The 23354-nt window shown below is 49.6% G+C and overlaps 2 protein-coding genes across 14 annotated transcripts in view; one reads left to right on the top strand and one right to left on the bottom strand.

Annotated features, from left to right (window-relative positions):
• The window catches only part of VWA2 (von Willebrand factor A domain containing 2), a 57071-nt gene extending 40330 nt beyond the window's left edge, over nt 1-16741 (top strand). For both annotated transcript variants that reach the window (XM_030806805.1, XM_030806810.1), the window contains exons 8-14: nt 531-663; nt 4360-4415; nt 6800-6907; nt 8228-8800; nt 11212-11763; nt 12508-12633; nt 13490-16741. In XM_030806805.1, the coding sequence (XP_030662665.1) occupies nt 531-663; nt 4360-4415; nt 6800-6907; nt 8228-8800; nt 11212-11763; nt 12508-12633; nt 13490-13587 (1646 nt within the window). In that variant the 3' untranslated portion in view covers nt 13588-16741. The remainder of the gene's footprint in view (nt 1-530; nt 664-4359; nt 4416-6799; nt 6908-8227; nt 8801-11211; nt 11764-12507; nt 12634-13489) is intronic.
• A 333-nt stretch (nt 16742-17074) lies between these two features.
• Nucleotides 17075-23354, bottom strand: part of AFAP1L2 (actin filament associated protein 1 like 2) — a 109363-nt gene continuing 103083 nt past the window's right edge. For 4 of the 12 annotated variants that reach the window (XM_030806748.1, XM_030806782.1, XM_030806798.1 and 1 more), the window contains 6 exons: nt 22658-22906; nt 22406-22574; nt 21471-21626; nt 19441-19634; nt 19199-19321; nt 17075-18303 (listed from right to left, as the gene is read on the bottom strand). In XM_030806748.1, the coding sequence (XP_030662608.1) occupies nt 18277-18303; nt 19199-19321; nt 19441-19634; nt 21471-21626; nt 22406-22574; nt 22658-22906 (918 nt within the window). In that variant the 3' untranslated portion in view covers nt 17075-18276. Of the gene's footprint in view, nt 19322-19440; nt 19635-21470; nt 21627-22405; nt 22575-22657; nt 22907-23354 lie in introns of all 12 variants that reach the window. The other 8 variants (XM_030806778.1, XM_030806758.1, XM_030806742.1 and 5 more) reach the window with 3 other exon arrangements.

The raw sequence follows: 23354 nt of genomic DNA, 5'->3' as shown, positions 1-23354 counted from the left end.
GCGCTCTGCATCTCCCTGTGCCCTGCCCTGTGGGTTTCCCAGCTGGGAGCCCCGAGCTTGTCTTCGTGGAGGTAGAGGGCCCAGGGCTTGAGACCCAGATTTAGTAGGTTCCCTGTCCCCTGCTCAAGAGACAGAGCCAAGTCTCCTCCCCCTGCCTTGGACCACACAGAGGAGCACAAGGAGGCTTTGTGCTTGGTGCGAGATCCCTGCATTCTAGTCATCCTTGTCAGGGTCCACCCAGGAGCCAGAGTGATGACGTTATGTGGAATGTACATGTGTGCACATTATGTAAAAACTGTGTGGGATGGGGCCCAGCAGAGGAGATGCTCAGAGACTGGATGCCCCGCTGAACAGGCAGAGCAGGGCCCCTCACCCGGAGATGTGCCCAGACCTGAGAGAGCAGAAGGTGGCCAGCCTGGGGGTGTGGTGGAACCTCCCAGGAGCGGGAGCAGCTGCTGGGGAAGTGTGTGTGGCGGGAGGAGGTGGAACCCTGTCTCCTCCTTGGGTGCGGGTGTGTGTTGTATACACAGAATGCAGGGTCGAGGCTCATCCTTGTGAGCGCAGGACGCTGGAGATGGTCCGGGAGTTCGCCGGCAATGCCCCGTGCTGGAGAGGATCGCGGCGGAGCCATGCGGTGCTGGCTGCACACTGTCCCTTCTACAGGTTTGTCTGCGCGGTCTGGGCTCGGCCTGGGTGGGGATGAAGGCCCCCCACCCCCAAGCTGCGGGGAGGATAGCACTTTGGGGCCCTGCCATGGAGATTGTGACGGGGATCGAAGGAGACCTGGGAGGGAGCCAGGGACATAGCCATGGGAGAATAGGGAGAGGCACAGCTACTCAGTGTCAGCATCCCTTAACACAGCCCAGGTACCCAGGGCGAGCGCCAGTGGCAGGGTCACAGGCATTCTGGAAGGCTGGTGAGTGAGCCAAGCGCTGGCCCTGCAGGACAGTGGTCTGCACTTGTGATATTGATTTGGCAATTTCGTTCCTCTGAGCACCAGTTTCCACATTACGGGGGCTGAGTGAGGCAAGAGGATCGAGATCCTCAGATGAATTCCAGTCAGGGAGGCTGTGGGATGCTGGGTTCTTCGGGATTGGAGCCCAGGCACCCAAGAGCACCTGCTGCCCAGCCGCCAGCTCATCCCTCCCAAACACCCCCCGCACTGTTCCTGGGCACTTTCTTTAGACTACCTGCCATTCAGCACCTCTGTCCGGAGACCGGTGACCCTGACACTCTCCCTTTCTGGGGGCCTGGGGCAGTGTTGGAATCAGCTACATCTTTGCCCATTGGTCCTCCCCCAGCGATGAGCTCACAGCACAGCAAACAGCAGTGAAATGGATTGGCTGAGAAGCCTCAGGGCTGTGCTGGGCTGATGCAGAATCCAAAGACTGTTTCTCTGGGAAAGGCCAGCCCCCTACATGAGGGTCAGAGGAGATGAGGCCTCATGCCACGCCGGGGCCACCAGAGGCTCTCCTCAGAACCCAAGCTCTCAAGTGAAAGGAGGAGTTGATTCGAAAGGAGGAGTTGATTGATTCCTTGGTGGCCACGTTCTAAGCGCCTGCTCAGAGCCAGGCAATGTGCGATAAGGAGACAGTACAGTTGCTGCCCCCAAGGAATCGTGGTCTAGAGGGGGGCATTGGAAAAGGAGACCAGCAGCCACCCTGAGGCATCCTAGGTGCTGGGATGGAGTCTGTCCTCTCTGGGATGTCACAGAGAAGGGGCTGCTCGAGCAGTTTTGCAAGATTTGGAACTGTGGCAGTGGGCAAGGCGCTCAGAGCCAGGAGCAGCTGGGAGAGGCTGGTGGCTGCAGTGTATACTTCCTGGGCCTTGCATTCAGACTCTGCTGTCAGGCTGCTGAGTTTTTAATCCTAGCAGCACCACTAGGGAGCTGTGAACTTACCATTGCATGTTTCTACGTTTGAAAAGGGGTGTGATAATAATCATACTTGCCCTACAGGGTTGTTGAGAGCAGGCGGTGATTTAATAGGTAGATGCGTTAATATTGCAGGCTCCTAGAATGAAGCATTTGGGAGCTTTTCACCCATTTCTTCACTCAAGAAATACCCACTGAGGGCCTCCTGTGCCCCCGGCACTCACCCAGGTCCTGGGAAATCAGAACCAGCATCTCAGAAACACATCTACCCTCACAAGTTGACACTCCAGTGATGGAAGGCAGGCATTCCAAAATGAATACAGAAAATAAAAGTGGTAGCAGTTGCTGTGGAGGAACACAACAGCAAGATGGGGATGCGGTGGGGTAGGCGGGGGGTTGGGGCAAGGTCACAGTTTGCAATGGAGTGGCCAGGGAGGGCCTTGCAGAGCGTGTGGCATTTGTGTCCAGACCTGAGGGAGGTGGGGGGCAAACTGTGTGCAGGTCCCTGCAAAGCCCTGTTGGTAGTGTCTGCTCTATAAATGCCGATTCCCAGGGAGGCCTGAATCAGGGAGGGGGAAGGGCCCAGGGAGCTTTCTGGGCTAGGACTTGTGGCTTTATGAGGTCACTAGGATAGACATAGAAGAGAAGACGATTCCTCTTGAATGAGCTGGCAGTTTGGCAAACTTTGTCTTTATTATAATCATTTGTTTCAGATAAGGTCTTGCTGTGTCACCAGGATGGAGTACAGTGGCAGGATCATGGCTCAGTGCAGCCTCAAACTTCCAGGCTCAAGTCATCCTCCCATTTCAGCCTCCTAAGTAGTTGGGACTACAGACACACACCACTGTGGCTGGCTAATTTTTTAAGGTTTTTTTTTTTTTTTTTTGTATAGATGGGTCGCACTATGTTGCCCAGGCTGGTCTTAAACTCCTGAGCTCAATTCCTGCCTTGGCCTTTCATAGTGCTAGGATTACAGGCGTGAGCTACCACGCCCAGCCTTGGCAACCTCTATTTCAGCAACTCCATGAGCTCTGAATTGACTTGGCGTGTACTCCATTTCACCCCAGGGAAGACCCTGTCCTAGAGGAGCGCCTGATTGGCCTGCCCCTGTGTGGGTAGCCCAGGGCGGGATCTTGTTGGAAGAAGCCTTATTTGGAGAACTTTAGGGAATGTTTCTGCCAAGGCCCAAGAGTCTCCTCAGGTGAGGCCATCCCAGGAGCTGCTGCCAACCCAGAGTGGGGCTTTCTGCCCCCAGATGAGGAACTGCTCCTGTGGCAGCAGGGCACATGGCCCCGGAGACTCAGCAGAGGCGAGGATGAGGCCCACAGGGCAGAGTGGGGGGATTTGGAGTCATGGGCAGGGTTGGGACCCCAGCTTTGCTGTGTTCCAGTAACTGTGTGACCTCAGGGGCCCTAAGTCAGCCCTCAGAACCCATTTCCCTATCTGGAACATGGAGGGAACCATCTCTTCAGGTAGTTGTGGTTCATGGAACACCGTCAGGTGGAAGCCACCCCAGGAATGGTGGCTGCTGTGTTATCACAGAACATTAGTTCTCCAGCAGACCTGAGAAGTCATTAAGTCCAGTGGCTTACATGTCTTGACCTGCAGAGCCTCGTGTGGACACTTGTTGTGCAGACCAGATAGAAGCAGCACACCTGGGGTGGAGGGGGCGGGGCTGGGGCACTGTGGGAGGCCTGGAGCCTTGTTCCTTCAGTCCTCTTCTCTCCGCATTGAAGCTTTAAGGAATACAGTTGAAAACTGCAGATAGAATTACTATACAAAGAGGAAAGTGAAGACCAGAGGAGGAAAGTAACATGTCTGTGGTCACACAGCCAAAATCCGGTTGCCCAGTTCCCAATATTTCTCTCCCTACTGCATTGTGAGCCTCAGAAAGTAACTTATAATAAAAAGCTGTTGCTACAGTTTGGGGTTTTGCCTGTGGATGTCTCTAATTTCAAATGTGATAGCCAGCTTATGTTACCTTTTTTTTTTTTTGAGATGGAGTCTTACTCTGTTACCCAGGCTGGAGTGGCAGTTGTGCAATCTCAGCTCACTGCAATCTCAGCCTCCTGAGTTCAAGCGATTCTCTGGCCTCAGCCTGCTAAGTAGCTGGGATTACAGGCACACGCCACCACGCCCGGCTAATTTTTGTATTTTTAGCAGAGACGGGGTTTCACCATGTTGGCCAGGCTGGTCTCGAACTCCTGACCTCAAGTGATTTGCCTACCTTGGCCTCCCAAAGTGTTGGGATTATAAGCGTGAGCCACCATGCCCAGCCTATTTTTTTTGTTACTGGATAGTTTGAAACATTCCCTACTATATGTGCAGAGAAAAGTTAGGGTAGAACCAAGAAAGAAAACCAGGAAGTCTTTCTTATTTCTGCATTGGAATCTTCTATCAGCTTTTGGTGTTGTAAATCATCTTCTGTTTTCTGCCCTCCCCTTACACCTCTGATCTGTCTATAATTCTGTTTCCTTGGATTGTAGCTGGAAGAGAGTGTTCCTAACCCACCCTGCCACCTGCTACAGGACCACCTGCCCAGGTATGGTCTGCCTCTTGGATTTACCGGTTCTTTCAGGGCCCTGGGCCCAGGCTGCTTTGTAAAGTGGCTTTTACAATCCTGGGACAGAGGGTGGGGTTGTGACTGGCTCCAGGGCAGAGGGATGGGGCACTTGGGGGGCAGAGGAGAGTATGCTCTTGACTCCCTCAACGGTGTTTGCTCATTAAGAATGGAGTAGTGGCTTTGGGATTACTCCCCTGAACCAGTGTTGTGTGCATTGGTGAGAGGCAGAGAGGCAGGCATCGAGCACCAGCTTTGCAGATATCCTCAAAGCCAGCACCAAACTCAGGGCAAGATACCTGAGTGATTTCCTCCTCTATAAAATGCAGTGATGTTTGTCCGATGTCTGGAAGCCCATTTCCCTCCTCCATATGAAAGGGGGGCATCGTATATGATGTCCTGGTGAAGATTCAGTAGATAATGCCCGTGGAAGTAATCCCTCAGCTGTAAAATCCCAAATTAACGTGAGGAATCATCGATGCCATTATGCATCATTCAGCATGGTTCCCCAGTGTGCCCTCACTGTCCGTCACCATCCCTCACCTGGGGTGCTAGTGACCCCACTGACCTGGGAGCTCGAAATTGCACTTGAATGTGTAGGTGTCAGTCCTGGGGTGGATTCGCTACTCCCGATGAGTAGGCCATCTCCCGGAATGCCAGCAGTTAGACACACAGGCAGGGTAGCGAGCAGTTAGACACACAGGCGGGTAGCGAGCAGTTAGACACACACACAACACAGGCGGGGTAGCGAGCAGTTAGACACACAGGCCGGGTAGCGAGCAGTTAGACACACAGGCAGGGTAGCGAGCAGTTAGACACACAGGCGGGGTAGCGAGCAGTTAGACACACAGGCAGGGTAGCGAGCAGTAAGACACACAGGAAGGGTAGCGAGCAGTTACACACACAGGCAGGGTAGCGAGCGTCCCTATTTGGGGTTAGGTGATCCCTTCAGTATGTTCTCAAGGTTTACAGTTCCAGCACCACGGCCTCTAAGCATAGGAGAATCTGAGAGTGGAGCTGTTTCTGCTCAGAAATTAGGGTTTGAGAACTTAGGGTTTAGAAACTAGAGTGAAATGGCTTTCAGTCCCAGCTTTGCCTCTTACCAGTGATCTGACCTAGGGCATGTGACTTCTATTCATTGAGCTTCAGCTTCCTCATCTGTCATATAGGGTTTTTATAGTTCCTACCTAAGGTTGTGACAATGAAATGAGACCATGCGTGTATTGTGCTTAGCACGGTCCCCAGCACATAATAGATGCTCAGTTAAAGGCCACTGTTGTCAATGTCAGTGAGCCCCCAGCTATTTCCACAGTCTTCTGGCTGATACAACAGTAGCCCCAGTGAGGTGCTTAATCTTAGCCTTAATCTTTTCTGCCTTTGAAAAGTCTATACCTTAATTACAATGATGTGGCCATCAAGAAACAGATTAATATTTGTAAGCAAAAAGGACAAGAAAATGCCAGTCCCAATTGTGACCACACTCAGCTGCTTATCCAGCCCTTGGAATACACGATCACATGAAGACTCTGTTTTGTTTTCTGTAACCCTGGGAAAGAGGTCATGTGGTTTTAGCTGCATTTTGTAATACTTGATAAGGAAAGTGGTGAGATGCTCAGGCATGGACCACAGGGAATCATAGATCAGACACTTCAGAATGGGCCAGATTTGACACAGGCTGTGGTTTCCAGTGTAAACTTTCAGCTTTGAAGAGGACTTGCTCATAATTTGCGTCTCACATCCAAAAGTCAATACTGTCATTAGCTGCTGGGGAGTGTTTTTTTAGTGCTGAGACTTTCTGCGGATTCATTCATTTAATCCTCACAATAACCCCACAGAACAAGTTCAGTTCCCATCACTCCTTTTTAGATGAGGATACGAAGATGGGAGAGGTTAATTAAGGTGCCGGAGGAAGTGCAAGAGGCCATGTTCAGTGCTGAGCAGCCTGACCGCAGGATCCGAAGGCTGGTGTGTTTTGCTGTGCCAGGTGCAGAGGCCATTAAGACAACCCTGTGTAGAACTTAGAAGACAGGGCCCCATTGGCACCACAGCTCTCTCTCAGTCTTGAGGCAGCCACACTTGATGCTACGGGGAGCTTCCTCTTTGTGAAGCTCCAGTCTAACACCAGTTCATCACACAGGGCCTTACCAAGCCTGCTACAGAGCATCCTTTACCACCTGTGCCCAGCCCCTCATTTATGAACTCGGCAGTGCTTTCCCCTCTCTGCTACAGGTTTCCTGGTGGACTGTGGGGGAAGGGAGGGGCTGGCCACTGCTAGAACAGGAAGCCAGCTGCACCCACACCTCTGGCAGTCCTCTCCACTCCTCTGTGCTGTGGTGCTTAGCGGTTAATAGGCATCTCTCTGATAGGCCCCTGTGACTCGCAGCCCTGCCAGAATGGAGGCACTTGTGTTCCAGAAGGACTGGACGGCTATCAGTGCCTCTGCCCGCTGGCCTTCGGAGGGGAGGCTAACTGTGGTAGGTATGCCCCGGCACTGCAAGACTGACCACTGGGGAGCAAGGAGAGGACGGGCTCCCCTTTTCACTGCACACCCTTCCAGCTGCTGGGTACAAACTGGCCCTCGAGCCATCTGCTTTCCAATGCACCACTGGTCTGCAGTTCACATGGTGCAGCCTCAGTGCTCCGTGAGTACATAATTGGGGTGGCTGAGCTCTGGATGAGACAGTGGCTCCCAGCTTATTAGCTGCAGAATGGTCATTGCTCGAAGTTTGAGTGCTGCCCAGCCCAGCTGAAGGCAGGAGTCTGCCCAGCCCAGCTGAAGGCAGGAGTCCACCCAACTCTGGCTCCCAGTCCTGGACAGAGTCTTTTCTTCTCTATTCTATGAAAGCAGAGCAAGGAGCCCCAATTCCTTTTGATTTTAGAGGTGTGAAATGAAGATGATAGTAGGCTTTACCTCACTGGGTGGTTGAGAGTTTTAAATAAGATTATGCAAAGTGCTTAGTACCATGCTTGACGCATATAAGGGCTTGCTGAATAATAACTTTTTTTTTTTTTTTGAGACAGAGTCTCACTCTGTCACCCAGGCTGAAGTGCAGTGGTGCAATCTCAGCTCACTGCAAGCTCTGCCTCCTGGGTTCATGCCATTCTCCTGCCTCAGCCTCCCCAGTAGCTGGGACTACAGGTGCCCGCCACCACTCCCGGCTAATTTTTTGTATTTTTAGTAGAGACGGGGTTTCACCATGTTAGCCAGGATGGTCTCGATCTCCTGACCTCGTGATCCACCCGCCTCGGCCTCTCAAAGTGCTGGGATTACAGGTGTGAGCCACCATGCCCGGCCTGAATAATAACTTTTAAAAACGTGATACTGGGTTAGTTGAAGATCTATATGAAAACAATTGATCTTGACCCTGTACCTCACAACCCTACCAGAAGTCAATTCTAGCGTGGCTATAGACCTCCATGCAAAAGGCAAAGCAGTGAAGCCTGTAGAAGCAAATACAGGAGCATGTCTTCATGATCTTGAGGTAGACAAAGATTTCTCAGAACACACACAGGACTAACCATAATGGAAAAAAGTGATAATATAGATGGCATTTTTCTTTTTAAAAAGTGGCTAGATGGACAACCTTAGTGCCAGGAGTGCCATGTCTGGCCTTGTCTCTAACTCTGTGACGAGCACCAGTCACTTAAGCTCAGGGGCCCACAGTTTCTGTGCCCCATCTCCCTCCTGGGAGGGAGTTTCTCCTGCCCTGCATGGTAGTTCAGCATCTCAGGTGGGACAGATCGCAGGCCGCATGGCCATGGCTTGACAGTGGGTGTTGCTGTGATCCCCGCAGCCCTGAAGCTGAGCCTGGAATGCAGGGTCGACGTCCTCTTCCTGCTGGACAGCTCTGCGGGCGCCACTCTGGACGGCTTCTTGCGGGCCAAAGCCTTCGTGAAGCGATTTGTGCAGGCCGTGCTGAGCGAGGACTCTCGGGCCCGAGTGGGTGTGGCCGCGTACAGCAGGGAGCTGCTGGTGGCAGTGCCTGTGGGGGAGTACCAGGATGTGCCTGATCTGGTCAGGAGCCTCGATGGCATTCCCTTCCATGGTGGCCCCACCCTGACGGGCAGTGCCTTGCGGCAGGCAGCAGACCGTGGCTTTGGGAGCGCCACCAGGACAGGCCAGGACCGGCCACGCAGAGTGTTGGTTTTGCTCACTGAGTCACGCTCCGAGGATGAGGTTGCGGGCCCAGCGCGTCACGCAAGGGCGCGAGAGCTGCTCCTGCTGGGTGTAGGCAGTGAGGCCGTGCGGGCAGAGCTGGAGGAGATCACGGGCAGCCCAAAGCAGGTGATGGTCTACTCGGACCCTCAGGATCTGCTCAACCAAATCCTTGAGCTGCAGGGGAAGCTGTGCAGCCAGCGGCGGCCAGGTAAGGTCCCAGTGCCTGACCCAGGGCCGCTGGTCAGTGGGCAGGTCCTTCCTCCTTTTGGCCACCACCTAACCATCATTCTCTGCCAGTTCCTCTTCTAGGGGCTGAAACCACAGCCCCACTCTTTCAGGTACCAGTCACATAAATAATTTTCAGTTTACCTGTCAATAAAATGGGACTAATAGTAGTACCTCCTGAGAGATCTTTAGTGAGAATTAGGTAAGATGGGCGGTGTACATGCTTAGTACAGAGTAAGCACTCAGCAAACTCTAGGTGTTGCTGTTATCATTATTAATCACGATTTTATTATTGTTGTTACTAAGAGCTCTGAATCTACTAAGCAGGCTCCAGAGCAGCAGCTTCCCAGCCCCTCTGATGGCAATCCACAGAAGTGCATTCCTGGTGCACACATGCAGATGTACGCACACACACACACGAATGCACGTGCATGCGCACGTACTGGTGCAGCCACACACAACTGAAACAAACGCTTCCTGAGAGGATACTTACCCTGTCTGCCTGGGATGCATTCTGACATTTTTCTCTTCTGTTCTGTTTTGCAAGCCATGAAGTTGATTTTTTATGACCCCTATTGGAAGGCACTCTAGAGAACACTGTCCCCATGCAGAGGCCTGGCCCGTGGCCAGAGATGTAGTAGCTGAAACACGTCCTTTTTTTCTTTTGAGACAGGGTCTCTCTCTGTTACCCAGGCTGGAATGCAGTGGCACGATCATAGCTCACTGCAGCCTTGAACTCCTGGGCTCATGTGATCCTTCCACCTCAGCCTCCAGAATAGCCAGGACTACAGGTGCACAACACCATGCCCAGCTAATTGTTTTATTTTTTATAGAGAGGTGGTCTTACTATGTTGCCCAGGCTGGTCTTGAACTCCTGGGCTCAAGCAATCCTCCCACCTCAGCCTCCCAAATTGGAGGGATTACGGGCTTGAGTGAAATGCGTCTTTTACAGGGCTCCTGGAGTTCTCCCTTGGTAGGTGGGCGTGGGAAGCTACAGATGTGATTCTGCTTCTCAGCCCTGATGCCACCACTCTCTCCAAGGCGAGAGGCTTTCCCTCCTGTAAGGGGGAAGGACAGGGATTGGCTGCCCACTCCCACCCTGCCCCTCCAGGCTGGTCTAAGTGGTTTTGTTCTGCTTGTTTGGTTGGATTTTTTAAAAAAAATAATAGTTGTAGATTTATAGGAAAAAAAGTTGACAATAGTGGAGAGTTCCCTATACCCCACACCCAGTTTCCCTCCTATTAACACCTTGCATTAGCATTAGCATGGCACAGTGTTACCATTAATGAACCAGTATTGATACATTATTATTTAGTGAATCCATGCTTGATTCATATTTGTTTAGTTTTTACCTAATGTCTTTTTTCTGTTCCAGAATCCCATCCAGGACCCCACAGTACATGTAGTCAGCCGCCTTCCCTGTAGCTGTGATAGTTTCTCAGACATTGCTGGTGTGGGAGTGGTTTTAAAAACCAATAATCAGAGCATCAGCTCCTCTAACTCCATACTTAGAATTTCCAGTGGTTCCCCTTTGCACTTGAAATAAAACCCAAACTCCTTCCCCTGGCTTCTGAGAGCTCCCTGTAGCCTGGTCCCCACAGGCCTCTCTGCATCCCCTGCACGGGAGAGGCCTTCTGGCTCATACTTACTTGTCTTTCAGTTCTTAGGTGAAATGTCACCTCCCCAGAGAAGCTCTGAACCCTTCTCCCAGTCTTGTTATGTTACCCTACTGGTCTCTCTCGAAGTCCCCTGCTTTTCCCTCCACGCTGCCGACATCATTTGTAATTCTGTGTTCATTTCATGTCTGTTCCCCTAGACTGTCAGCCTGTTGACAGCAGGCATGGGCCCATTTTGTCCATACAGCATCTAATTAGTGCCCTGCATACTGGGGATGGATGAAGGCACAGGTGAAGATGTTGTCACAAAGGGTTGCCCACAAACTCCATGGGTTACATAAGACAGGAACTTATTTCTCTCACGTACAGTTCAGAGGTGAGTGGCCTGGGCCAGCAGGTCTTGGTCATCTTATGGCTTCCTGAGGTCCAAGGTCACCATTTCTCAGCCAGCAGGAAGGGGGAGAGGGGAAGTGGAAGGTAAGCAGCTTCCAGCTGCATGAGTTTGAAATTGATCAGGTCCGTCAGCTAGAACTTAGACACGTGGCCACCCTAGCTGCCAGGAAGGCTGGGAAATGTGGTCTGGCAGGCACTCATCTTCCTGCTAATATTCTAGGAAAAGTGCTGTTCTGTGGCTAAAGGAAGAAATAGAGGGTGGATTCTGCAGTGAACAGAGCACCCTGGCTGACCTGGGCCCTACCCAACCTGGCAGTCCCTGGGTCCCGTCGAGGGGCTCTCACTGGCAGATCCACTGCTGAAGCCCCTCTGCTTGCTCCTGCAGGGTGCCGGACACAAGCCCTGGACCTTGTCTTTATGTTGGACACCTCTGCCTCAGTAGGGCCCGAGAATTTTGCTCAGATGCAGAGCTTTGTGCGAAGCTGTGCCCTCCAGTTTGAGGTGAACCCTGACGTGACACAGGTCGGCCTGGTGGTGTATGGCAGCCAGGTGCAGACTGCCTTCGGGCTGGACACCAAACCCACCCAGGCTGCGCTGCTGCGGGCCATTAGCCAGGCCCCCTACCTGGGTGGGGTGGGTTCAGCCGGCACCGCCCTGCTGCACATCTATGACAAAGTGATGACTGTCCAGAGGGGCGCCCGGCCTGGCGTCCCCAAAGCTGTGGTGGTGCTCACAGGCGGGAGAGGCACAGAGGATGCGGCCGTCCCTGCCCAGAAGCTGAGGAACAATGGCATCTCTGTCTTGGTCGTGGGCGTGGGGCCTGTCCTAAGCGAGGGTCTGCGGAGGCTTGCAGGTCCCCGGGATTCCCTGATCCACGTGGCAGCTTACGCCGACCTGCGGTACCACCAGGACGTGCTCATTGAGTGGCTGTGTGGAGGTGAGTGGGGGAATCCACACCCTCAGGGCTGCCCCCATGGCAGGCCCTCAGCCTTAGCCTTCACATACATCATGACAAGGATGGCAGCTCTTCCCAGCTACTGAGCACTTGCTTCCCAAGTGCCAGGTTCTGTGCTAAATGCCTTGCTCACATAAAATCCTACAGTAGGCATAACCATCCCCATTTGACATTTAAGGTACAGAAAGTTTAACTAACATGGATACTCCCTCCCAAACTTGAGAATGTATGCATTCCCTTTAAACAGAACACACTTTTAGAATATCCACAAGCTTCCTAAGGTTCTAAAGATCCCACATTGACACTGACTTGGGCAGTGACAGAGCCCAGAGCAAACAGGACCAGGCCAGCCCAAATCCAGTGACCTCCTCTTCACCTTCTTAAAAGAGACAGGAGAATCACTTGAACCCGGGAGGTGGAGGTTGTGGTGAGCCAAGATCGTGCCATTGTACTCCAGCCTGGGCAACAAGAGCAAGACTCTGCCTCAAAAAAAAAAAGTCTGCCATGTGTATGGCACATCTGAGCAATGGACTCTCCATGAGTCTGTAGGAGAGCTGGGTCTTACTAATCTAGCCAAGTGGCATGCAGCACCAACCATGAGCTACCAGGGCAAAGGGAGACATGACTCTAGTAGCCTTGCACCTCTACTGGGCTTACTTAGGGTAGGGGTCTTCGGGTCTAACCCGTGCCTGGCCGGCCTGGTGGGTGTGGTGTTTTCCATTGTAGAAGCCAAACGGCCAGTCAACCTCTGCAAACCCAGCCCGTGCATGAATGAGGGCAGCTGCGTCCTGCAGAATGGGAGCTACCGCTGCGAGTGTCGGGATGGCTGGGAGGGCCCCCACTGCGAGAACCGTGAGTGGAACTCTTGCTCTGTATGTGTGAGCCAGGGATGGTATTGCGAGTCCTGCCAAGTCCCACAAACTCAGCTGAAGGCAGGTTCTAAAATATTCGTTCAGTGGAAGGAATTATTCAGTCATTTACCCACGAAACATTTAGTGAGTACCTCCTGTACCCCAGGCATTGTTCTCAGTGCAGGAACATAGCAGTAAACAAATGAATAAAACTTCTGCCCTCATGGAGCTTCCATTCTAATGGGAAGACAGACAATAAGCAAATAATACAACATGTGGTGTGGTAGACGGTGCTAAGCACCCTGGAGAAAGTCATGACAACTAGGAGGGAGGCCACGGTTAGGAGCACAGTGGATCCAGGGGACAAGGATGCAGACGGAGGCAGGGATGGGTAAATGCGGTGGTGGGAGCTGCTGGAAGCTCTTTTTGGGGTGCTTTTTGTTTGCTCAGTAAAATGGGAGGAACAGCTAAGTGAGGACGAGGAGGCAGTGCTAGAGGTTTGAGAGAAAAGAAGTGACTGTCAAGGGTAACAGATTAGGACCTAGGGAGTGATTGTTGGGAGGCATTAGAGGTCCACTTATGGCTCCTGTTCATGAGTTTGAAGTTAGAACAGCCAGAAATGAGAAGACAAGTCCAGTCGGAGCCTTGGTTTTTTGGCCATGGGCAGAGGTTGGCTTCCTAAGGCCAGAGAGAAGCTCTGGAGGACAATCAGATGGGGTCTCTGATCTGGCATCTTCTGCTGGGGGCGAGGTGGGTTGTAGAGTAAGAGCAGGACCTGAAGGGGTCCTTAGAGGCTGCTGGAGGGCTGAGAAGGGGATGCAGACACTCCTGTCCTCAGAGTTCACTTCCTTCCCCAGGATTCTTGAGAGGAGATGCCCCCGAGGCACGTGGCTCCCGTGCAGGAGGGCAGCAGCCGTACCCCTCCCAGCAACTACAGAGAAGGCCTGGGCACTGAAATGGTGCCTACCTTCTGGAATGTCTGCTTCCCGCTGTGGCCAGGACCACTATTCTCACTGAGGGAGGAGGATGTCCCAACTGCAGCCATGCTGCTTAGAGACAAGAAAGCAGCTGATGTCACCCACAAACGATGTTGAAAACCTTTGATGTGTAAGTAAATACTGACTTTTTGCACCTGGTGTGCCTTGTTGAGGCTATGTCATCTGCCACCTTTCCCTTGAGGATAAACAAGGGGTCCTGAAGACTTAAATTTAGCGGCCTGTCTGACGTTCCTTTGCCCACAGTCAATGCTAGCCAGAATGTTGTTGACACAGTAATGCCAAGCAGAGGCCTTTACTAGAGCATCCTTTGGACCGCGAAGGCCACGGCCTTCCAAGATGGAAAGCAGCAGCTTTTCCACTTCCCCAAAGACATTCCGGATGCATTTGCATTGAGTCTGAAAGGGGGCTTGAGGGACATTTGTGACTTCTGGCGACTGCCTTTTGTGTGTGGAAGAGACTTGGAAAGGTCTCAGATTGAAATGTGACCAATTAACCAGCTTGTTTGATTATGGGGGAGGGGCTGAGTGTGCAATTGGCCCAGGTCTGGAGGGGCCACCTGAAATTGTTCTGAGTCGTGAGCAGTGTCCACTTGAAGGGTCTTCCTTTCAAAAGAGGCTACGGCCAGAGACTGTGGCTCACGCTTGTAATCCCAGCACTTTAGGGGCTGAGGCAGGTGGATCACCTGAGGTCAGGGGTTTGAGACCACCCTGGCCAACATGGTGAAACTTTGTCTTTACTAAAAATACAAAAAGCAGCAGGAGGTGGTGGCGGATGCCTATAATCCCAGCTACTCGGGAGGCTGAGGCAGGAGAATGGCTTGAACCTGGGAGGCAGAAGTTGTAGTGAGCTCTCACCACTGCACTCCAGCCTGGGCCACAAGAGTGAAAATCTGTCTCATAAAGAAAAAAATGTACTTAGGAGGGGTTAATTGTGGCGTGTTTATGGAATTCTTTCCTTATTCTGCTTTTAGTGGGGCAAAGAGAAGTAAGATTCTTAAACTCAAAAATACAGGATAAAGAAACTTACAGAGATTTTGCTTTTTAAAGCATTGATCTTATGCTGTCTAGGTTTTAGTTTTGTTTTGCTTTGCTTTTCTATACAGTTTTTAAAGAAATATTTCAAGAAATGTTGGTTATTTATTAAACAGGGATATTTGTACCTATGTGGCAAAGAGGCATATTTGGAATATTCTCTGGTAAACTAGATACTTACTTACCTATCCCTGCAGTGTTTAGGAATTACTTCTTCTCCTTGGTTATGTTGTTTAGAGTTGGATTTTCAGTAGAAATCTTTCTAGAGCTCTGACATAACTCCAGACACTTTATCATTTTTCTTTTTTTTTGAGATGGAGTTTCACTCTTGCTGCCCAGGCTGGAGTGCAGTGGCACAATCTCGGCTCACTGCAACCTTTGCCTCCCAGGTTCAAGTGATTCTCATGCCTCAGCCTCTTGAGTAGCTGGGATTACAGGCACATGCCACCACACCTGGCTAATTTTTGTATTTTTAGTTAGGGTTTCACCATGTTGGCCAGGCTAGTCTCGAACTCCTGACCTCAGGTGATCCCCCTGCCTTGGCCTACCAAAGTGCTGGGATTACAGGGGTGAACCACCGTGCCTGGCCCGTTTTTCTTTATAAATATTTTAACATAATGTTTTATAGACAAACATTCAAGGGTACTTTGGCTTCAAGAACTTCAGGATTTCTGGTGCTAGAAAAGTGCTTGAAGCAGTATCACCATGATTTTAGATATTAAAAAGTCTGGTGTACCAGACATTGAGTCATAATCATCTATATTCAAGGGATACTTTCATTGATAACTTTGTTATTATGCTGCCCTTCACAGAAGACAACGTCTGGGGCAGGATCACATGCTCCCTAGCAGATGCTGATCAGTGATGTTATAGAAATTACATGAATGCATTGTCTTTAAACAGCAGTTTAACGATGTTATAATGTAGGCTTTTTGTCTTGTTCCGGGCTGGTATTTGGGTGCCCTGATTGAATTACTTGGATTTAAACAGCAAACTGTGGGCTCTGGACTTACATAGTAAAGGCTTTTACTATTTCTTTGTAGGAAATGGGTTTCTTGCCTTTGAAACATTTTTTCCCCTTTTGTAGTGACAGTGCCACTGAATAGTTCAGCTTTTGTCAGTCCCCCAGGAAAGTGCTATCCTATGGCCTAACTAGCCAAGCCTTTTTTCTTTCATTTAAAAGAAATTAGCTTTAATTTTTACCTTTAATTACTTATTCAAATAAGACAGAAATATATTTTCCTTGCAATAATTAAAACACTGCATATAGGCCATAAATTTCCTTATTTTCTCTGGACGATCCTGATTCCAGTCATCTTATTGAATACCCTAGTTCTAATAATTGACTCTTGCTTTTCTAGAGAAATATTTCCAAATGATGCTAGTTTTGTCTCTTCCTTTTAAAGTTGTATATCACTTCTTTTTCTTGTCATTTTGCATTGCCTGGGACCTCCAGAATAATGTTTCATGAAGTAGCATGTATCCATATCTGGTTCTTGACTTTTTCATCATTATAATTGTTTTCTATGGGTTACTTATCAGTTTAAGAATGCTTAATTCCTAGATGAACTAAGAGTGTTTATTATGTGTTGAGATTTATGGTATGCTTTTTCTTCTTCCTTCAAGATAATGCATTTTTTATATTTAATCTGTTAATGTGATAGGTTATCCATTTGTGTATTTTCAGTCATTGAACAACCCTTGATTTTTTTGGATAAAACTCTATTTGGTCATTATGCATCATTCTATAAACCTGCTGAATTTTTCATTTGCCAACGTTTTATTTCAGATTCTTTTAATCTGTGTCCAACAATGAGATTTGTTTTCTTTTGCAATTTGTTTTGAATTTTTGGTATCAGAGCTATACAAACCTTTTATAATGGAAAATACATATTTCTCAAACTTTTACACTGATATAGTCATAGTATTTTCTTATAATTTGAAAAATCTTGTCAGTATCTGTATTAAGGCCTCCATTTCAGTTCTGCTATTTCATATTGCCTTAGGTTGTCTATTTGTCTCTTTAATGAACCAGATTTTGGTTTTGTCATTTTTAAAATAAACACATTTATGCTATAAACTTCCTTAATTACTACTTAGGCAACCTTCCCAGTATTGGTATGTTTATTTTTTCCCAAGAATTCTTTAGGAGTATATTTAACTTCTGGGAGTACTGATTTTTCATTCACTTATATATGATCAATTTCTGCAGATGTTTCCTGTGTCTTTGGTATGTTGTTAACTGTACAACTAAAATTTGCTTTCAGCCTTATCTGTGCTCTTTGATTCAAGGAGGCTGAGTTTCCTGCTAGGATCCCATCTTGTAGTTCAGTGTGTAAATAACCAAAACATTTCCTCCCTTGAGAACCCCCCAGGCCCTGCCCCAAGTCATTTCATGAACTACAAGGAAAACTTCAAATACAATGAACATTTTATTTTAAAAAACCTAACTCACCACTTGGTAAAAGGTCACCAAATGTTATGAGAGAGGAAATAAGAATAAAAAAGACCTTTAGTTCTCAGGAACAAGTGTTAAAGAACTGATACACAACCCTTCAGAAATGAGGCAGAGATAATAGATGAAATGTTTCAACCTGTGTTAAAAAAAAAAAAAAAATGCCATCAGAGGAAAAGACAGGGGCAGCACAAGGAACAGCACTGCCAATTTTAAGAGGGCGATCACCCTAACCAAAAATCACCACTTTGTTCTTGGAAGGGGAATGAACATTAAACAGAACTTAAAATCAAGGACTATTTATATTAAATAACTCGTCCCTTAAAAATGGCCCGACCACAGCAATGAATCTGTAAACACAGTAATTTTTTTTCCCCTACAGTAAAGAGTCAGTCAGTTTAATCTCAAAAGATACTTTTCACTGTTCTAAATGACAGGATTTTAAGCATTTTTTTCCTATATATAATACAGCATCACTTAAAATTTTATTTAAAGACAGTTGATTCAGGCCTGCCTTGGACTGGAAAGAAGTCTTTAACTTAGTGGGATCAGTGCTTCAGCTTGGTCCCAAATATTTTCCCCCATTATTGTTTCTCAAAACTCATGTCATAGATGGTTTTACAGATGATGTCAATGCTGTTTAAAATCACTGAAGACTGAGTTGGGCCTGGTAATATTGGAGAGAATTGAAGGCAAGGATGGTTTAATCCCCAACGGCTAAGTATTGGATAAGAGATGATGGCCAGGAGTTTAGGTCTTCTCACTCACCAAAGCCACGTGACCCATAAGACAGGGCCCTGCTCCCTTGATTCATCTTCCACCAAAGTCTAAACACGAGGTTTTCACTATTTAAAAATCTTAGTAAAGCAATTGATGACAACTTGAAAAAAGAAAGAAACACAGAACATCCCTAAATACAACATCTTGTTTACATCCAATAGACTTAGGTCTCCAAAGAAGCCTCCTTTTTGTTGTATTATTTCCTTTGGCTCTGAAAAGGGACAGAGCCTCCTCTTAGCCAAAGCTCTCCATTCACAGTACCTCAGTCTTTGCTTTTTCTTCTAAACAGACTCACCCTTTCGCAGAGTTTTTGCTTTAACAAAGCAGGATTGTCACCAAGGTTCACATTGACATGAGAGTCTTTAGATGAAGCTTGTTTTCTAACTTGCTCCTTTCTTCTCCCATTCCTAGGGTACCATTCAAATACCAGCACCCACCCCCCACAAAAAGATAGTTAGATATCCACTGTAACAACCTTGATATACATGGAAAAAATGTGAGAAAAACTATTTTAGGCATAGAGGTGACAAATGTTTCCAACCCTGTGTGTTCATCACTGCTTAGAGTGCCTATTCAGAGATTTTGAGACTGTGGCACAACAGCGAGTGCCTATAAGTGATGTCTCTCACAGCAACAAGGGAATGGAGGTTCAGATGCTTGCATGGATTTATTGGCTAGCCATTGTTGTGGGACTTCCAAATATCTCCAGCAGGTAAGGAGGATAGGAATAAAGAGCAGAATTTTCCAAAAGCAAAGGCAGCCCTAGGCATGTTCTTTAGTGTACAAATGAGTAAATGATTAATGATACTTTTTGACTAGCCATCAGGGAGAAACCCCATCATAGCATGGATTCCTCATTCACAACTTGCTGAGAATTTTGCCACTAGTTGGGTGGGCAACTTTGGGCAATTCAAACCACCTATGTGAGTCTGTTTCTTTAGTTTTAATGGTAGAAGTCCTGTGGAGTCACTGACTTTTTGGTTTGAAAACTCAGTCATAATCTGTCCCTGAGCTGCAGCTGTCCCCCTGGAATCTACCCATAACTGTGTGGAGGGCAAGAACTGAAGCATCCCCAAGCTCACGGGGAAGGACACTTGAACCAAGTGCAGGCACCTTTCTGGTTGGTCAGTGCCAGAGACTGAGCCGAAGGCACAGCAAAGCCACTGCCCCTCCTTGGTGAATGCCAAGCCCTTGCTCAGAGCTGGTGCCAAAAGCCACAAAGCACCACCTGGGTCAGAAGATGGGCCCCTACCTTAGTGACAGTTCTACTGGCCCCAAGGGAGGCTGGGAGTCACTGCTTACCTTGGCTTTCTGGAGGACAGTGCCTTTGCCTGTGACCATGACCGAGAGAGGCCTGTTCTTGAGTGTGGTTGCAGAGTTGACTGGGGTACAGTCTGGGGCAGAGGCGGGTGTGACAGCTTTGGGCTATGGTTACAGGAGGAGAGCAAGGGCTGAGTCAAAGGGAGGGAGATGTGACCCACCTGCCCCAACCCATGTCCAGGGAGCCCTGCAAGCAGCCCAGAGGCCTTGGCTCTAGCACTTACACGGGGGCTCACGTTCTCCAAGTGGGTGGTGTCCACGGTGGTGCCTAACGTCACAGGCCCTGCCTCAGCCTTCTTCAGGTTGTCCTTCACCTCCATGATGCTGAGCTCCAGGTCCACACGCCTGCTCTCCTCGCCCCGGCACTCCTCGTCAATTTCCTTCAGCTTCTGCTCCAGGCTGGCCAGGACTTCCTTGTCTGGAGAGAGAATTATGCAGGCGTCAGAGAACAGCATCTCAGCCCAGGCCAGGGAGCCCTGCTGAGTGGAGGCAGGATCTACATACCCCACCACCCAAGAGGGACCACAGGTCTGGCCCCAACACTTAGAGCCAGGAGGGGCCTGTATGCCAGGGCAGCCTGGAGGCCTGCTCTAGCTAGCATTCTGCAAAGGCTGGGAGGCTCCTGGGGAGGAGAGCTCTGGCTTCACTAAAGGGCATGAGTCTGAGGCCTAAGTCCATTCTTGTAGGTTCTCAGAGACTCTTGGTTGTTTTGACAGTGATCCAAAAGGGTGAGGGGCTTTATTCATGGCCCGTGGAGGAGGGCTGGGCAGCTTGACCTGCCCCGCCGAGTTCCCTCAATCCTCTGGCTTCCCTAGGCCTAACAGAGCAGGAGTCCTCAGCCCTGGCTCCTCCTCTTAACCCTGGACCTCTCAGGTTGATGCTGCCACACCATGAAATGATGCCTAGGGCCTGTATCTTGGAAGCTCACAGCTGGAGGAAAGGATGGTGTCACATATGTACCACATAGAGTCCTGAGCACAGGGCCACTGTTTAAGAAAAATTCACAGATGCTATTGAAGGACCATCTCTAAAGAGGGAAGGAAAAGAAAACGTATACTAATAATGTTTTGAAGATTGGGAGTTTAAAAAAATACAGTTCAAGCTGGGTGTGGTGGTTCATGCCTGTATAATCCCAGTACTTTGGGAGGCTGAGGCAGGCAGATCACTTGAGGCCAGTTTGAGACCATCCTGGCCAACATGGTGAAACCCCCATCTCTACTAAAAATACAAAAATTAGCTGGACATGGTGGCGGGTGCCTGTAATCCCAGCTACTCAGGAGGTTGAGACAGGAGAATCGCTTGAACCCGGGAGGCAGAGGTTGCAGTGACCCAAGATCACACCACTGCACTCCAGCCTGGGCAACAGAGCAAGACTGTCTCAAAAGAAAAAAAGCCAGTGGGTGACTTTGCACCCTCAAGACCTTCCCTCACCAGTCAGCTGAGTTTGTCCTCAAACCTGCACTGCTGCTCTTGCTTGTTCATACACCTCTACAATTTAAATAAGCACAAAGTTACTCCATGAAAACTAAGTCAAATACTTTGGAAAGGTTCTAGAAGAGGACGAGGCAGGTTGCAGCTGGGAATGGTGGCTCACACCTGTAATCCCAGCACTTTGGGAGGCCAAGGCAGGTGTCCCTTGGGCTCAGGAGCTCTAGACCAGCCTGGGCAACACTGCAAGACCCCATCTCAATATTTTTTTAATTTTGAAATTTTAAATGCAGCAGATTGCCAGGAAACAGCTGTCAAATGATATGAGTGTGATGTGGAAGATAATCTAGAAAGACTTCTTGACACGTATCTTACGTTTTTGTTGACTTTAAAGAAATGAAGGCTGATGCGTTAACAGGTGTAGGTAACGCATGAAGGATGACATGAGACTCCAGTCAGCTGACCAGAGCTCAAAAAAACTGCAGTGCCAGGTCCTCAAAAGATGGGCCAAGGAATATGCACTTAAGTGACAATAAAACACGGCCTATGCATAATCCTATAAAACTTCCTCCTATAACTAGCTTTTATGATGACCTGCTGGTCCTATTGATGTTCCGTCAGAGGCTTTCTCTCTGTGTCCAGGAGAATGACCTTTCAGACAGGATTGGAACAAAGGACACACAAGGGAGCACCCACCCAGGCCAAGGGTTGAAGGGGCCAGGGCCCACTGATTGGGAAGGCAGGTGACAGCCAGATCTTCCGCCAAAAAGTTAAGCCTACACAGCCCTCTGAGCTGAGGGTCCCTCCCCACTGGGGGTTCCCTTACCTGTGCATTTCAGTAGGGTTTCCTTTAGCTCTCGTTTCTCTTTCCGGAGCTGAGCCAGGTGTCCCCGGATTTCTTCCTTCTTCTTTTCAAGCCTCTCCTTCTCCTCTGTGTACCGCTTCACCTCAGCTTCTGTCCGATTCTTGCCAAGCTTGATCTCTACAGACCCAGAGAGGGAAGCCCCAGGTCAGCACAGCTGGATCATGAGGGCTGTCCCCAGTCTACTCCCCAGGCTCAGATAGAACCTGGGGCTTTGGCACAAAGCCCTGCTAGGCTGGATGCCAGACCTGGACAGGTCCCTCCACCTCTCTGAACTTGTTTCCTAATCTGAGAAGAATGGTGTGATGGTTAATATTGAGTGTCAACTTGATTGGATTGAAGGATGCAAAGTATTGTTGCTGGGTGTGTCTGTGAGGGTGTTGCCAAAGGAGATTAACATTTGAATCAGTGGACTGGGAGAGGCAGACCAGCTCTCAGTCTGGGTGGGCACCACCTAATCAGCTGGCAGCGTGGCTAGAATAAAGCAGGCAGAAGAACGCGGAAGGACTTGACTTGCTGAGTCTTCCCCAGCCTTCATCTTTCTCCCATGCTGGATGCTTCCTGGCCCTTGAACATCAGACTCCAAGTTCTTTAGCTTTTGGACTCTTGGACCTACACCAGTGGTTTGCCAGGGGCTCTCAGGCCTTTGGCCACAGACTGAAGGCTGCACTGTCAGCTTCCCTACTTTTGAAGTTTTGGGACTCAGACTGATCCACCACTGGCTTCCTTGCTCCTCAACTTGCAGAAGGCCTATTGTGGGACTTGACCTTGTGAACGTGTGAGTCAATTCTCCTTAATAAACGCCCTTTCATATATGCATCTATCCTATTAGTTTTGTCCCTCTAGAGAACCCTGACTAATACAGATGGAATCGGGCTAACTTCTCCAAGCACAAGTACCTGCACTGGTCACGCGCAACCTGTCCTTCACAGGTGGGCTGGCACCAGGTGAGGTGGCCACCACGGCCTCCGGGCAGCTTGGTGGGAAAGAGATTCTCTGCTGTTCAGTCTGGATTTTGATGGTGGTGATTCTCAGGGAAGCCTCCTCTGGCTCCAAACTCTCCAGCTGCTTTGGGGGAAAGCAGACCTGACTCAGCTGACTGAAGGGGCATGGGAAGGTGGTCTGGCTGTCCTGCAGGGGAGGGCCTGTACCTGTTCTCCCAGATTCTCTGGACACTTCTTTACGCAGGGCTCATCTGGGGTGGGACCTGGGCCTGGGTCTGCAGGGAGGGCCTCGGTCGCATTGTCCAGGCAGGACAACGTCGGGGAGGAGGCCTGGGCCTGTGCACTGCTGGGGCCGTGCAGAAAAGACTTGACAGGTGTGAGGTCCAGGTACACTCGGTCAGATTCTCTCTCATTTGGGTCATCCGCAACAGGGGTGGCTTCCTCGGTAGGCTCCACCTGCAGAAAAGAGTGAGTCTGGGGCATTCACCATTACCTCTACTCCCTCAGCTGTGGAGGGGGCACCAGCCCTGCCTCACAGCTCTGGTGCCCACCTCACAGTGTTCCCAAGAGATCTCCCTCCCTCCTGGGGGGAGCCCACTGGTTAAGTCCTAGATATGTCACTCGAGGTGGAAGACCCAGACAGAGCACTTAACTTCCCTGAACCTTATTTCCTCATCTGTAAAGAGGAAAAGAGCAGCACCTTCCCAAAAGGTGATTAAGATTCAAGGAGATCATCTGCAAGAGGTCCTCAGCTCAGCACAGGGTTCAGTGCCCAGCACATGGAAGCTGCCATCGGTGTGATCATCCCACTCAACAATCGATTTGGACCTGGAAGCCTACTGGTGCCTCCACTCCCAATCCCACCACCCACTCCTAGCCCTGACCAGAGTGGTTCACCGGTGTT

This window comes from Nomascus leucogenys, chromosome 3 (assembly GCF_006542625.1).
Source record: "Nomascus leucogenys isolate Asia chromosome 3, Asia_NLE_v1, whole genome shotgun sequence".
Classification (NCBI taxonomy): domain Eukaryota; kingdom Metazoa; phylum Chordata; class Mammalia; order Primates; family Hylobatidae; genus Nomascus; species Nomascus leucogenys.
This window is presented reverse-complemented; position numbering and strand designations above follow the sequence as displayed.